The sequence below is a fragment of the Hemibagrus wyckioides genome, linkage group LG01 (genome assembly GCF_019097595.1).
Source record: "Hemibagrus wyckioides isolate EC202008001 linkage group LG01, SWU_Hwy_1.0, whole genome shotgun sequence".
In the NCBI taxonomy this organism is placed as follows: Eukaryota; Metazoa; Chordata; class Actinopteri; order Siluriformes; family Bagridae; genus Hemibagrus; species Hemibagrus wyckioides.
Genome location: NC_080710.1, coordinates 2156058 through 2171741, shown reverse-complemented (window position 1 = coordinate 2171741; position 15684 = coordinate 2156058). Strand labels below are relative to the sequence as shown.

Here is a 15684-nt window from a genome sequence, read left to right as displayed (position 1 = left end):
GTGTAGTGTAGTGTAGTGTGGAGTAGTGTAGTGTAGTGTAGTGTGGAGTAGTGTAGTGTAGTGTAGTGTAGTGTGGAGTAGTGTAGTGTAGTGTAGTGTGGAGTAGTGTGGAGTAGTGTAGTGTAGTGTAGTGTGGAGTAGTGTGGAGTAGTGTAGTGTAGTGTAGTGTGGAGTAGTGTAGTGTAGTGTAGTGTGGAGTAGTGTGGAGTAGTGTAGTGTAGTGTAGTGTGGATTAGTGTGGAGTAGTGTAGTGTAGTGTAGTGTGGAGTAGTGTGGAGTAGTGTAGTGTAGTGTAGTGTAGTGTAGTGTAGTGTAGTGTGGAGTAGTGTAGTGTGGAGTAGTGTAGTGTAGTGTGGTGTGGAGTAGTGTGGAGTAGTGTAGTGTGGAGTAGTGTAGTGTAGTGTAGTGTAGTGTACTGTAGTGTAGTGTGGAGTAGTGTAGTGTAGTGTGGAGTAGTGTAGAGTAATGTAGTGTAGTGTGGAGTAGTGTAGAGTAATGTAGTGTAGTGTGGAGTAGTGTAGAGTAATGTAGTGTAGTGTAGAGTACAGTAGAGTAATGTAGTGTAGTTTAGAGTACAGTAGAGTAATTTAGTGTAGTGTAGAGTACAGTAGAGTAATTTAGTGTAGTGTAGAGTAGAGTAATTTAGTGTAGTGTAGAGTACAGTAGAGTAATTTAGTGTAGTTTAGAGTACAGTAGAGTAATTTAGTGTAGTGTAGAGTACAGTAGAGTAATTTAGTGTAGTGTAGTGTAGAGTAATTTAGTGTAGTGTAGAGTACAGTAGAGTAATTTAGTGTAGTGTAGAGTAATTTAGTGTAGTGTAGAGTACAGTAGAGTAATTTAGTGTAGTGTAGAGTACAGTAGAGTAATTTAGTGTAGTGTAGAGTAGAGTAATTTAGTGTAGTGTAGAGTACAGTAGAGTAATTTAGTGTAGTTTAGAGTAGAGTAATTTAGTGTAGTGTAGAGTACAGTAGAGTAATTTCGTATAGTGTAGTGTACAGTAGAGTAATTTAGTGTAGTGTAGAGTACAGTAGAGTAATTTAGTGTAGTGTAGAGTAATTTAGTGTAGTGTAGAGTAGAGTAATTTAGTGTAGTGTAGAGTACAGTAGAGTAATTTAGTGTAGTGTAGAGTACAGTAGAGTAATTTAGTGTAGTTTAGAGTAGAGTAATTTAGTGTAGTGTAGAGTACAGTAGAGTAATTTAGTGTAGTGTAGAGTAGAGTAATTTAGTGTAGTGTAGAGTACAGTAGAGTAATTTAGTGTAGTGTAGAGTAGAGTAATTTAGTGTAGTGTAGAGTACAGTAGAGTAATTTAGTGTAGTGTAGAGTAGAGTAATTTAGTGTAGTGTAGAGTACAGTAGAGTAATTTAGTGTAGTGTAGAGTAATTTAGTGTAGTGTAGAGTACAGTAGAGTAATTTAGTATAGTGTAGAGTACAGTAGAGTAATTTAGTGTAGTGTAGAGTAGAGTAATTTAGTGTAGTGTAGAGTACAGTAGAGTAATTTAGTGTAGTGTAGAGTAGAGTAATTTAGTGTAGTGTAGAGTACAGTAGAGTAATTTAGTATAGTGTAGTGTAGAGTAATTTAGTGTAGTGTAGAGTAATTTAGTGTAGTGTAGAGTACAGTAGAGTACTTTAGTGTAGTGTAGTGTAGAGTAATTTAGTGTAGAGTACAGTAGAGTAATTTAGTGTAGTGTAGAGTAGAGTAATTTAGTGTAGTGTAGAGTACAGTAGAGTAATTTAGTGTAGTGTAGAGTACAGTAGAGTAATTTAGTGTAGTGTAGAGTAGAGTAATTTAGTGTAGTGTAGAGTACAGTAGAGTAATTTAGTGTAGTGTAGAGTACAGTAGAGTAATTTAGTGTAGTGTAGAGTAGAGTAATTTAGTGTAGTCTAGAGTACAGTAGAGTAATTTAGTGTAGTGTAGAGTAGAGTAATTTAGTGTAGTGTAGAGTACAGTAGAGTAATTTAGTGTAGTGTAGAGTACAGTAGAGTAATTTAGTGTAGTCTAGAGTACAGTAGAGTAATTTAGTGTAGTGTAGAGTAGAGTAATTTAGTGTAGTGTAGAGTAGAGTAATTTAGTGTAGTGTAGTGTAGAGTAATTTAGTGTAGTGTAGAGTACAGTAGATTAATTTAGTGTAGTCTAGAGTACAGTAGAGTAATTTAGTGTAGTGTAGAGTAGAGTAATTTAGTGTAGTGTAGAGTACAGTAGAGTAATTTAGTGTAGTGTAGAGTACAGTAGAGTAATTTAGTGTAGTGTAGAGTACAGTAGAGTAATTTAGTGTAGTCTAGAGTACAGTAGAGTAATTTAGTGTAGTGTAGAGTAGAGTAATTTAGTGTAGTGTAGAGTACAGTAGAGTAATTTAGTGTAGTCTAGAGTACAGTAGAGTAATTTAGTGTAGTGTAGAGTAGAGTAATTTAGTGTAGTGTAGAGTAGAGTAATTTAGTGTAGTGTAGAGTACAGTAGAGTAATTTAGTGTAGTCTAGAGTACAGTAGAGTAATTTAGTGTAGTGTAGAGTAGAGTAATTTAGTGTAGTGTAGAGTAGAGTAATTTAGTGTAGTGTAGAGTACAGTAGAGTAATTTAGTGTAGTCTAGAGTACAGTAGAGTAATTTAGTGTAGTGTAGAGTAGAGTAATTTAGTGTAGTGTAGAGTACAGTAGAGTAATTTAGTGTAGTGTAGAGTACAGTAGAGTAATTTAGTGTAGTCTAGAGTACAGTAGAGTAATTTAGTGTAGTGTAGAGTAGAGTAATTTAGTGTAGTGTAGAGTACAGTAGAGTAATTTAGTGTAGTCTAGAGTACAGTAGAGTAATTTAGTGTAGAGTAGAGTAGAGTAATTTAGTGTAGTGTAGAGTACAGTAGAGTAATTTAGTGTAGTGTAGAGTAATTTAGTGTAGTGTAGAGTAGAGTAATTTAGTGTAGTGTAGAGTACAGTAGAGTAATTTAGTGTAGTGTAGAGTACAGTAGAGTAATTTAGTGTAGTGTAGAGTACAGTAGAGTAATTTAGTGTAGTGTAGTGTAGAGTAATTTAGTGTAGTGTAGAGTACAGTAGAGTAATTTAGTGTAGTGTAGTGTAGAGTAATTTAGTGTAGTGTAGAGTACAGTAGAGTAATTTAGTGTAGTGTAGAGTACAGTAGAGTAATTTAGTGTAGTGTAGAGTACAGTAGAGTAATTTAGTGTAGTGTAGAGTACAGTAGAGTAATTTAGTGTAGTGTAGAGTACAGTAGAGTAATTTAGTGTAGTGTAGAGTAGAGTAGAGTAATTTAGTGTAGTGTAGAGTACAGTAGAGTAATTTAGTGTAGTGTAGAGTACAGTAGAGTAATTTAGTGTAGTGTAGAGTACAGTAGAGTAATTTAGTGTAGTGTAGAGTACAGTAGAGTAATTTAGTGTAGTGTAGAGTACAGTAGAGTAATTTAGTGTAGTGTAGAGTAGAGTAGAGTAATTTAGTGTAGAGTACAGTAGAGTAATTTAGTGTAGTGTAGAGTACAGTAGAGTAATTTAGTGTAGTGTAGAGTACAGTAGAGTAATTTAGTGTAGTGTAGAGTAATTTAGTGTAGTGTAGAGTACAGTAGAGTAATTTAGTGTAGAGTACAGTAGAGTAATTTAGTGTAGTGTAGAGTACAGTAGAGTAATTTAGTGTAGTGTAGAGTACAGTAGAGTAATTTAGTGTAGTGTAGAGTAATTTAGTGTAGTGTAGAGTACAGTAGAGTAATTTAGTGTAGTGTAGAGTACAGTAGAGTAATTTAGTGTAGTGTAGAGTACAGTAGAGTAATTTAGTGTAGTGTAGAGTACAGTAGAGTAATTTAGTGTAGTGTACAGTAGAGTAATTTAGTGTAGTGTAGAGTACAGTAGAGTAATTTAGTGTAGAGTACAGTAGAGTAATTTAGTGTAGTGTAGAGTAGTGTGGAGTTTCCCAGTGTGTGTTATTGTGTGATTTGTGTGTAATTGTGTATTCCTACTTCAGGTGTGATTTTGGGGTAAATAGCTGATTGTTTTTGTGAAACTGTGCTTGTGTCCAGTTCAGTGAGCTCAGAGATACACACTGTTCTTTACATTTTACTGAAAAACCCAGACGCCCAGAGCAAAGAATTTCCTTCTGGATTAATAAAATTCTATCTTATCTTATCTCAGTGTCTCAGTCATGTTTAAGTATGCTAATGATGTAATAATCCTATGAAGCTGGCTTTAGCTCCAGATGTAAGGTATTTTTCCCAGGTCTAAGCCATTGAATGTTTCAATAAATAAGCTAGTGGACAGTAAAGTACACACATATGACTGATTATTAATTTATTTTTATATTTTTGTGAAGTAGTAGAACAAGTCCAGACCCAGACTAAATGTTTTATGAAGGAGACGTCCTGAGCTTGGTCAGTGACCTGCTTACCCAGATAGCAGCTGAATGATTTATTGATTTGTTGTGAGCTAAGGTGAGAGTTTCAGAGGAGAAGTCCATGATATGAAATCTTTTTTTAAATTTTTTTTATTTAGTTTAAAGCTTATTATTAAATTAATTTATTTACCTTCAGCCGAGTTATTTTTCTTTTCCTTTTAAATCTTACTGTTCATATTATTTTTTCTTTAATTAAACAGTGTCCTTATTCTTCTTATTATAATGAAGACAATAATAATACAATACAAAGACAACAACAACAACAACAATAATAATAATAATAATAATAATCATAATAATAATCACATTAGTAGTAGTATGTTTTTGTGCATTTGATCAGTTGAGCAGTCACTTATGCAATAAAAACGAAAAACAAGAGTCATGAGGGCGTGTTAAGGTTCAGTTCCAGCTGACTTTATTTCCTTCCTGAAAAAAAAACAAAAACAACAAAAAAAAATCTGTACATGTGTATATTAACAATCTGACAGGCAGTGACTTGACACATAGAGCTGGCATGAAGCCCCGCCCCCTCGCCCATCCCTTCCCCATCCGCCCCCCCCACTCCCAAATCCGTAATGCGTTATGGCATGATTAGGATGCAAAACAACAGATTTTTTTTTTTCCTTTTTTCCAACACAGCATATTGCACAGAACATAAAGTTAATATAATCCACCTGTGTATATACTATATTTATACATAAACTCCTCGACAACAATCGTTAAAGGAAGTAGGCTAAGCGAAACGATAGCTGTTCTAGTGCCATGACATGTTTATAGAGCAACAACATACAGAAAACACACACAATCTCTTTTTTTGCTTATAATAATAATAATAATAATAATAATAATAATAATAATAATACAGTCAACTGTACAAATTCACGATTTTCCCCCTAATTTTCCAGAACACAACAGCTATTATATTATTAGAAACCTGAATCTGTGATACAAAAGTCTATCCACCATGCCTTAAAATACGAAAACGATGAGCTATACGAGTAGAAAAAGAGAGATTAAATATCCAAACACGATATGATTTCATTTTCCGTTCGGTGCTTTTCTTTTTCTTTCTTTCTTTTTTGTTGCAAAAATGCCATAAAAAATGATCGATTAAAGCTACGATATCTGACTGAGAAAGATCTGATGTGAAAAAGTGAAAAAGTGTGTGTGTGTGTGTGTGTGTGTGTGTGTGTGTGTGTGTGTGTGTGTGTGTGTGAGTGAGACAGATTGGAGCTGTAAACACAGACAGGAGGTCGATTTTGCATTAACCAACTCACCTAGAATAAAGAAGAATTAGGAGAGAGGGAAAAAAGCAGGTACACAAATCGTCACGAATCGCCACGCCCCCTTTTTTTCCTTTCGATCTTTTTGTTGTTTTGTTTGATTTTTTTTTAAATATAGATTTGTACAAAAATACACTGAGAAAATAATCAAAATCGCTCTCTTTCTCCAAAAAAGTCTACATCTAAATATAAAAAGAAATAAAAAACGAAAACGTTAGCCCTTCTTTTTGGGAGAAGGATATGAACCAACACAAAACTTGATTAAAAAAAAATTGCAATGCTTGGCCGGTATATAAATACATCCTCATATATATATAAAAAATGGCATCTGAAAAAACCCAAAGAAACAAAACACAACGATGGACAAGAGTCTATACAAAAACAACAAAGCAGGAGAGATTTGGTCCTGATTCCGTTTAAAAAAAAGTTCAGCACAGATCTGAGTCTGAAAATCCTGAAGTTCAGAATGAAAAACAGCTGGTGATTTTTTTTGTTTTTTTAAAAATAAAAAAGGTCAAACATGGCGCCATCTAGCCATCTGAAACAAACCTACTGCTAGTGAACTGTTCCACAGTCGCACAAAAACTCGCCACACACCAGAGGACAGATAACATGCTTCTCTCTCTTCTTTTTTTTAAATAAAGGGTTTGTCTTACAGTCTTAAAGTTTACCCACCTCGTTCATAAATCCACCCCCAGCCTATTTCTGTACCTCTTAAGTGTTAAAAAGTCACGTGGTTCTCGCAATGTTTTCCCCTTTCTTTTTTTCCATGACTGAAAACAGCGTCTCGTGCAAATCAAATCACAGTTTTCCAGTTCCGACTTTAATTATTATTAATTTTTTTTTTGCGATAGGATCTTCTTGTTGTTTTTTCCTCCGTGCGCGTGCACATGGACGTTTCTCCTTCTTGTTCGTCTTCTCCTCGTAATGCGAACACTTTCAGGTCCTTCCAGTCGTGCAGCAAATCAAAAACAAAATCCCTTCTCGTTTCTCTGCATCCTGCAACTCCGGGTCACTTTTTTTCTTTTGTTTTGTTTAAAATGTCCTTATGAATGCACAGAACTTATTGATGTTTGCAGTGTAGCCCTAATGCAACGCAGCGCGACTCGGTGCATCTCTGCAAATGCAACACGATGCAGCTCAACGCACCAGCGCACGTGCCTCCAGTCCCTTCTTGATCTCTTTCTCTTTTAATTAAAACGCGATTTTTACGCTTTTTTTGCTCATTTGAGACTCGAACTGGTCGCAGCCAGCTTCAATGCAACTTCACGTGAAACGGTTCTCCCTTATTTGTTTCTTAATTTTGTTTCATTTCCTTGCATTGTTTGTTTGTTTGTTTTTGTGTTTGTTTCAGCCCCGCGCTCTGCCCCGCTTTAATCAGTACGTGAACACGAGGTTGGAAATGGTCGACTCGAGCCAGTCCCGCGAGATCATCTCGGTCACCTCGGGCGTGCAGTAGTCGGGGAAGTCGAAATGAGAACCAGCACACGACTCGAAGCTCGAGTCCCAGTCGCGGTCGAGCCCCGGCGAGCACGAGGACGCGGAAGAGGTGGAGTAAGAAGAGCCGAAGCTGCCCAGAGACGTGCTGTCGAATCCGGGGCTCGCGCGGCGCCTCGCCTCCGCCTCTTCCTCAAACTCCTCGTCCGACGAAGATGATGATGATGATGATGATGATGGAGACTGGGATAAGCGCGAGGCGGAGGGAGCAGGCGAAGGCGCGCGGAAAGCGCGGTGCGAGTCCTCGTAAAGGCTCTGCGCGTCCCCGAACTCGGTAGAGCTGCTCAGGGTCGGGCTCGCGGGAACGCTTCCTCCTCCGCCTCCGCTCCCGAAGACGTAAACTCTCTTCGGTTTCTTGTCCGACTTGTTAGACTTGTAGAGCGCGTGGTGGTCTGTCCCGGCGGCCGGTTCATGAGGCGCGGCTTTGTGAGCCATCTTGTGCGCCTTGCTGTGGCCGCCGCTGCCGCTGCCCGGTTTGGAACTTCCGCTCTTTTTGGAATGCGTCTTCAAAATGGCGCCGTGAGCACCGGTACCTCCACTTGCCTTCTCGCCGGTCTTGGAGCCTCCGCTCGACTTGGCCTTTTTCCGCGGCCGGTACTTGTAGTCCGGGTAATCGGCCATGTGCTTGAGGCGCAGGCGCTCTGCCTCGCGGATGAACGGGATCTTGTCGGTGTCCTTGAGCAGCTTCCAGCGCTTCCCGAGCCGCTTAGAGATCTCGGCGTTGTGCATGTCGGGAGACTGCTCCATGATCTTACGCCGCTCGATCTGCGACCACACCATGAACGCGTTCATGGGCCGCTTGATGTGTCCGCTGGGGGTCTTGCACCAGCCCGGGTCCACGAGCTTCTCGGATCCGGGGCTCGCGGATGACGGGGCGCACAGATCCGCGTCCATCGCGCTGGAATCAAAACTCTCCGCACTGCTGCTTTTCTGCACCATCTCGGCGCGCGCGACACCAAAATTTCACCCGTCAGATTTCACAAAACTTTAATAAAGCTTGTTGTACTGAAAAAAATTAAAGTCCACTCTCTTTCACGGTAGTAGTCCTGAGAAGTTTTTATCCGTGTTATTTATGATGATTTTGTTGTTTTTTTTAAAGTTCGCACGCGGGGACTTGTACGATATAAACTCAGTGAGTGGACACACACTCCGGCTCGCGCCGTGTCCGTTCTCCGTTCATGTTCGCGTTAAGAGTCGGTTAAAAGTGTGTTCAAGTGTCTGTGTGTGTGTTTCAGCTCTTTCTGCATAACCGAGCTGCAAGTTGTTGTTGTTGCAGTAGTACGCTTCCCATCTGCGGTGCGCGTGCAAAGAAGTTTTTCAGATCCTTTCGAACTGCCAGTGCTCGCGCCGCTTTATCCCTCCGCGAGGCCAGAGCGCTGAACATACCGCAGCCAATCAGCGTTTGTCACCAGCCTCCCCCCCCCGCTGAGAAACCACGCCCTCTGACTGCTCTCATTGGCTGTTAAAAGGAATCTAATCATAATCGGCGCGTGCAATGAGCAGCTTTGGCTCTGACCTCATTCCTGTAAACTTATTATTTATTTTTTTTTACGAGAGCGAGACAAAGCTGATGAGCTCATGAAGGTGGTTTAATAAAAAAAAATAAAATATTGAATTTTTACTTCACCGTGACATACTAAGTGTATATACATAAACATATAGATATTTATTAGACTACACACATTATATATATATATATATATATACTGAGAAAGCATATCAATAAAATATTGATATATATGATGTAATAAATCAATTAAGCACAACATATAAAATATTTCTAATATGTTTCTAACACCGACAGCGCGCGAGCTCAGACTCATGTTGTGGTCACGAAAAAAAAGCCCTATTATTATTATTCTTTAAACTCCGCCTCTGAGGGAGGGGCGGACCCTGACAAGCCACGCCTCTTCCCATTTCAGTTGGAGGGGAGGAAAAAAAAACAAGCTTTAGTTCCATGCTCTGTGTCCGGACAGATGCTGCTCACCTGAAGAAATGCGCGTGCTGAAGTCGGTTTATTTGTTGTTATTATTCTATTCATGAGAAACAATGGAAATGTATATATAACTATTGTTTTGTATATCAACCTAAATTTGAATAGCTCTCTTATTAGGTCACCGTCATGATCAGACGGCTGTGATCCTTACACACTCTTGGTGTGTGTGTGTGTGTGTGTGTGTGTGTGGGTGTGTGTGTGTGGTAGCCGACGCTAGATGGCAGAGTGGAGCTGAGAGACTCTCCGGCTCTGTGTATTTAAGGTTTTATACTGTATTACAGCAGGACACGGGTTCAGTTACATAATTCCAAAACAAACGCAACATTTGGTGGAAGACGAAAGCAGCAGAACCATCTCACAGAGATCTTTAAGCACATAGCAAGATATTGTGCAAAGCCCTTCTCTCTCTCGCTCTCTCTCTCTCTCTCTCTCTCTCACACACACACACACACACACACACACACCTGGATTAGATTTGAACAATTAAACGTGAACAGATTACATCATTATGTAGCTTCCAAACACAGTGTCCAGTCCAAGAAGTGTGTTGTTGTTGTATCTAATGCCAGGAAATGTTCTAATTTACTGTCTGGTCACTCAGAGAGAAAAAGTGGACCTTCCCTTGTGTATATAGTGACATTTAAAAAACGACTTAAATTCCAGTGAGTAAAGCTGTAAAGGTAAACGAGACACACCTTTGCAGGTAAAACGTTGTTTAACAGTCTTATAAAAGGTTCTTGGTCCAAGCTTGGTCTACAGAATGATCTAGATTAGAGCCACAAACCTGGCTATGAATTTAGTGTCTTAACTTTTAATCCATTGATTTAAAGGAATTCTACATTCAGTGCTCATTACTCCTCATTACTCAGTGTCTTTCCTGGCCTTTTGTGCTTTAATGAGCATCACGATCTATTCATTAGTGTCCCTGATGTCATTAAAGCATCACTTTAGTGTCCCCGGCTAGTGTGCACTTTAAGGTGGTATGTAGCGTGTTAACAGTATACACTGTACTATATATTTAGTGTAGTGTCCATGGCTATGAATGTAGTGACTTAACCTTAAACTAGAAATTAGGGACCATCTAGTGTTCCTAATTAAGAATCAATTGCTAGAATTTGCCTGCTTAGGGTCTATTGCTAGAAATTGTAGAATCGTTTGCTGTAAGCGTGTCATAAGAATTCGTAAGAATTTACTATTGTCTGATTGATAAAACCAGAGCTCATACCTCAGGACCAAATACACAAAAAAACATTTACATAAACATAAATCTATCTTAAATTCAGTCACTATAAATAAAGCATTTTAAATTTTTATCAGTTGAATGTCTGAATTCAGAAAATGAAGTGTGCTAATCTAGTGTACATTGCTATCATTTCCCGGAGCAGCCGAAAGCTCAACAACAACAACCTTAAGGTATAATTCTAGAAATTTAGTGCATTAACTTAAGGTTTATTTCTAAAACATTTAGCACCTTTATTTATAGGATCATTTGTTAGAAAGTTGATGTGCTAACCCAAGCTCCTTTGGCTAGAACTTTAGTGTCCTAACTTGCTAGAAATTGTTTGTCCAAACTCAGAGTTGTTGTAATAAACTTGTTATAAACACCAGTTGGCAAGCGTTCACTGTGTGAAAGTAATAAATATAATATTGATTTTAAAAACAAAGCACCTTAGATGAACTTTGGTGATCTCTGGGATCAGGCTTCGGAGGCATTCTGTCCTTGACTTCTGGCAATCTGTTCTTCACCTTGACCACCTGCAATGCAGAAGCGCGAGAGGGGAATAAAAGATTGTACAGTAGATAAATCAGTGTCGTGGACTAACAACAGGCCGCACTTTTGCTCAGTTGTAACAAGCGTTTGGATGATGATATGGTGTAAAGCATATTTAACCAGCTGCTCGGCTCGGCTTTATCTTATCTGTCCCAGCAGCTGCCTGCTCGTGTCCCGGTTAATCAGTGACAGGGACGAGGTTTGGGGTCTGCTGCTACAGTTTAGTTAGTGTCAAACTCTGATTTCAGGAGTTCAGCAAGGGCAAGTCGAACATCTGCTCGCACCGGGCAACGTCCCATTAGTGCTGTTAGAGAAGTGCTTACTTTATAGACGACCAGATTACCCTTCTCATCACCTGCAGGTTTTACCAAGGTCCATTTACCTTGTTTTTAAAGTATATTACCTAAAACTGTACATTTTTTAAACTAAGTGTGGCAAATGAAGTGAACTACTTAGGTACTGACTTAAGATGCAAATAATAGCTTAACATAAACAAAGACTAATATGAAAGAAATGAAAGGAACAGTTGAGTACACTGCTGCACCCATCCATCTTGTAGTTGAACAAAATAGCTTCTGCCCTCATGATTCAGCAGCTGATAAAACAGCACTTAATCCAGCGCTCTGTTATTTTACCTCAAATCTTCTGTCCTGTACAGAAAACTGCATCACAGCCTGAAGGATAAGCTGACCTGGCATTCAGCTGCTACACTTCCGAGATCTATAAAAGTCCTGGATGAAGGCCACGTTTCTGTAATTACAGCCAGAAGGTTATCATGACTGAGAGGAAAGTAAAGAATTAAACACAAACAACATCAACTGTAATAAACACTGTAAAGATGATACATTATGTACTGTACACATACACACACTGCATAGTGACCTACTTTTTAGTCCAAACAGCACCAACTTTCTCTGAAAAACACCTTCCTACACACACACACATACACACACACAGCAGCCCCATCTGAGGTGAGAAGAGGTGGCTGTAATTGGTATTCTGTCACTTCTTCACCGTTTCTCCTCTCACAGCCTTTTAATTCACACACTGAGTGAAAGACTGAGTGCTCGCACTGTTTACCTCCATTTTCCATCACAATAACGTTCTCTTTTCCACAAATAGCTGTTATTGATTAGTGTGGTGGAGGTCTCGTCTGCAGAAATCGCCTCTGCCTCCTTCACGAGGCTGATAGAGTGGCGCAGAGACGTAACTCACGAGAGAAGCTTCATAGCCTGTGCAGTGAATGTACTGCTTATATCAGGTTTATGAGATTTTATGGCATGTCCTAAGGCACCTAGTGGACTCAGAGTGTCCAAATATCCCCTAACTGGAGACTACATAGGGTGCTATTTAGGGTGCACTACATAGACTACATAGGGCACTATATATAGGGTGCACTACATAGACTACATAGGGCACTATATAAAGGGTGCACTGCATAGTCTACATAGGGCACTATATAGGGTGCACTACATAGGGCACTATATATTGTGCACTACATAGACAAAATAGGGCACTATATAGGGTGCACTGCATAGACTACATAGGGCACTATATAGGGTGCACTACATAGACTACATAGGGCACTATATAGGGTGCACTACATAGACTACATAGGGCACTATATAGGGTGCACTACATAGGGCACTATATATTGTGCACTACATAGACAAAATAGGGCACTATATAGGGTGCACTGCATAGACTACATAGGGCACTATATAGGGTGCACTACATAGACTACATAGGGCACTATATAGGGTGCACTACATAGACTACATAGGGCACTATATAGGGTTCACTACATAGACTACATAGGGCACTATATAGGGTACACTACATAGACTACATAGGGCACTATATAGGGAACACTACATAGACTACATAGGGCACTATATATAGGGTACACTACATAGACTACATAGGGCACTATATAAAGGGTGCATTGCATAGGGCACTATATATTGTGCACTACATAGACAAAATAGGGCACTATATAAAGGGTGCACTGCATAGGGCACTATATATTGTGCACTACATAGACAAAATAGGGCACTATATAGGGTGCACTACATAGACTACATAGGGCACTATATATTGTGCACTACATAGACAAAATAGGGCACTATATAGGGTGCACTACATAGACTACATAGGGCACTATATAGGGTGCACTACATAGACTACATAGGGCACTATATATTGTGCACTACATAGACAAAATAGGGCACTATATAGGGTGCACTACATAGACTACATAGGGCACTATATATAGGGTACACTACATAGACTACATAGGGCACTATATAAAGGGTGCACTGCATAGGGCACTATATATTGTGCACTACATAGACTACATAGGGCACTATATAGGGTGCACTACATAGACTACATAGGGCACTATATAGGGTGCACTACATAGACTACATAGGGCACTATATAGGGTGCACTACATAGACTACATAGGGCACTATATAGGGTGCACTACATAGACTACATAGGGCACTATATAGGGTGCACTACATAGACTACATAGGGCACTATGTAGTTGACCGGAGGATCAGGGGTGCTGTATCATGGCTGACCCTGCGCTCTGACCCCAACCTCCAACGATGGGATATGCAAAGAAAGAATTTCACTGTGCAGTAATGTATATGTGACAAATAAAGGCTATTTTTATTTCTATTTCAAATCAAATCAAATCTGACATGAAATGATTTGTGATTGTCACAATAATCCTGTCTTACTGCTTTATTGTTTATGAAGTATTTATATCTTATGAATAAGAAGGTCATGTGATTAAATGCTCAGGTTCAAGATCTGGTTCTAGGCTTCACCTGCAGTTCTTCAGGATAATCCTCAACACTCTGATGCTCACACTATAAAAAGATCTGCACTGAATGTTTTCCACAACTCGAAACCTCGGCATCTTCCTGTCACTAACCATCACACGTGTAGGAATTTAATTAAAAGTGTGAAGTCTAAAGTGTTCAGAAAATACCTGAATATTTATACTTATTACTGTAAAAAAAAAGGAAAACAAACAAACAAATGAAAAAAGTAGACACAATGTTTGTTGATTTCTTTCGTTTTGCTAAAAACGCTAAAGTTAAACAAGCAGTTTGTCTAAAAAAAAACACCTTTTGTCTCAAAAGCATTTGTTCTTCTGTTTCGTTTTTTCTTTCTATTTTGTCCTTATTTGTCCTCCAGATGGGGGGATGGGGGCAGGTTAGGAATAGAATGAATAATTTCTCCCCCTAATTTCTTTAGGGTGGTGGTGGCGGTGCATTCTGGGAGACAATTATAGTGACATATGGTGCAGTAGCGGCCCTGACATGCTCTGGACACTTACCCATAATCCCTCACTACACAGTGCACTATTCTCTGGTTATTGGATGTTTTACTACATTGTCTGTAGTGCTGAGGGATTCGATTGTGTAATGATGTCACAAAATGTCTTTTTTTTTGTGAAAAGTTTCTCAAATCAGATGCTGCCCTTCATGTTGAGTTTGTTGATATGATAATACCTAACCCTGAGACAGAGAAAGAGAGAGAGTAAGAGAGAGAGACAGAGGGACAGACAGATAGAGAGACAGAGAGACAGACAGAGACAGAGAGAGAGACAGAAAGAGAGAAATAAAGAGAGAGAGAGAGAGAGAGAGAGAGAGAGGAAAGTTCAATCATGAATCTGCTGTTGCTTTTTTGTCTACAGACGAAGTCAGGGCTCTCTGCCCTTCCTTTCCTCTGAGGCTGCCAGACTCTCTCTCTCTCACACACACACACACACAGCAGCAGCACTTACTTCTGCTTTCGCCAGCAAGCGAGCAAAGCATCTCCGCCTCGTCGCTTGTTCCTCTTCCTCGCCTTGCCTCGTCTCTCTTCCTTGGAAAATTAGGACGCTCCTGAGGAACTGGAAAGAATTAATAATAAAAAACACATGGATTGGAAGCTCGGATAAAAGGCGGCACCTTTGGGACACAGCAGAAGATACCATTTGTACATAGATGATGTGATTTCAGGCCTGTGGATGCAGAGATGAGAGAGTGGGAGAGATATACAGACTGAGGAAAAGGAAAAGAAATAGAGCGAGAAAGAGGGGAAGCAAACTGCTAGCAGAGCTCTCTCAGAAACATCGCAGCTCTCTGTGAATTTTTAACTCCTCGCTCCTGCTGTGTTTTTCCTCTCCAGCATCTCACAATACTGAGGATAAAGTACTCACTCTGATACATCATCATCTTCATCATCCCTCAGAGAGAGAGAAAGAGAAACTGCAGGAGAACCACGACACCGCCATGACGTCTCAGATTTCCTCTGGATTACATCACAGCTCTCAGCTTTGGAGCATTATGAGGAATTTCTTGTGAAACATCACTCAGGTTTTTTATTCCCTACAGGATGTGTTTCCTCTTCAGGTAAAATGATGCTCATCAGGTTCTTATGGATTGAATACAATAATATAATATACCTGACATACAGTTCTATAATAAATATCTCAAATTTATTTGTTTTTTTATTGTTCACTTGTTGCTCTGGGGTGTCGCCTTTCAACCATAGAAACGTCACATTTCATCCTCGATGATGGGATGATAAAAGAGAAATGAGATTAAGGAAAGAGCGAGCTTTAACCCTTTAACCCCTACCCTTTCAATTCCCACGATTAAAGTGGCAGTAAATAACTTTTATTTGTCAAAAATTAGATTAGCATTTATATAAGGAAAATACTTTAAATCACAATGTTTAAGTGACCTGATGCTTGTC

At 39.3% G+C, this 15684-nt stretch overlaps 1 protein-coding gene and 1 long non-coding RNA gene across 2 annotated transcripts; both read right to left on the bottom strand.

Moving 5' to 3' along the window:
- Positions 1–5208: 5208 nt before the first annotated feature.
- Positions 5209–8519, bottom strand: sox4b (SRY-box transcription factor 4b). The gene has a single exon (XM_058393257.1). The coding sequence runs from the start codon at positions 8096–8098 to the stop codon at positions 7040–7042; it is 1059 nt and encodes a 352-aa protein (XP_058249240.1). The 5' UTR covers positions 8099–8519; the 3' UTR covers positions 5209–7039.
- A 747-nt stretch (positions 8520–9266) lies between these two features.
- On the bottom strand, positions 9267–15307 carry LOC131343437 (uncharacterized). Its single transcript, XR_009203139.1, has 3 exons — positions 14729–15307; positions 11562–11676; positions 9267–10910 (listed from the first exon to the last, which is right to left on the bottom strand). It is a non-coding gene; the product is annotated as an uncharacterized LOC131343437 (long non-coding RNA).
- Between the last annotated feature and the right edge of the window lie 377 nt (positions 15308–15684).

Coding starts and splice junctions, on each gene's coding strand:
- sox4b (XM_058393257.1), bottom strand. CDS start 8,098: ATGGTGCAGAAAAGCAGCAGTGCGGAGAGTTTTGATTCCAGCGCGATG.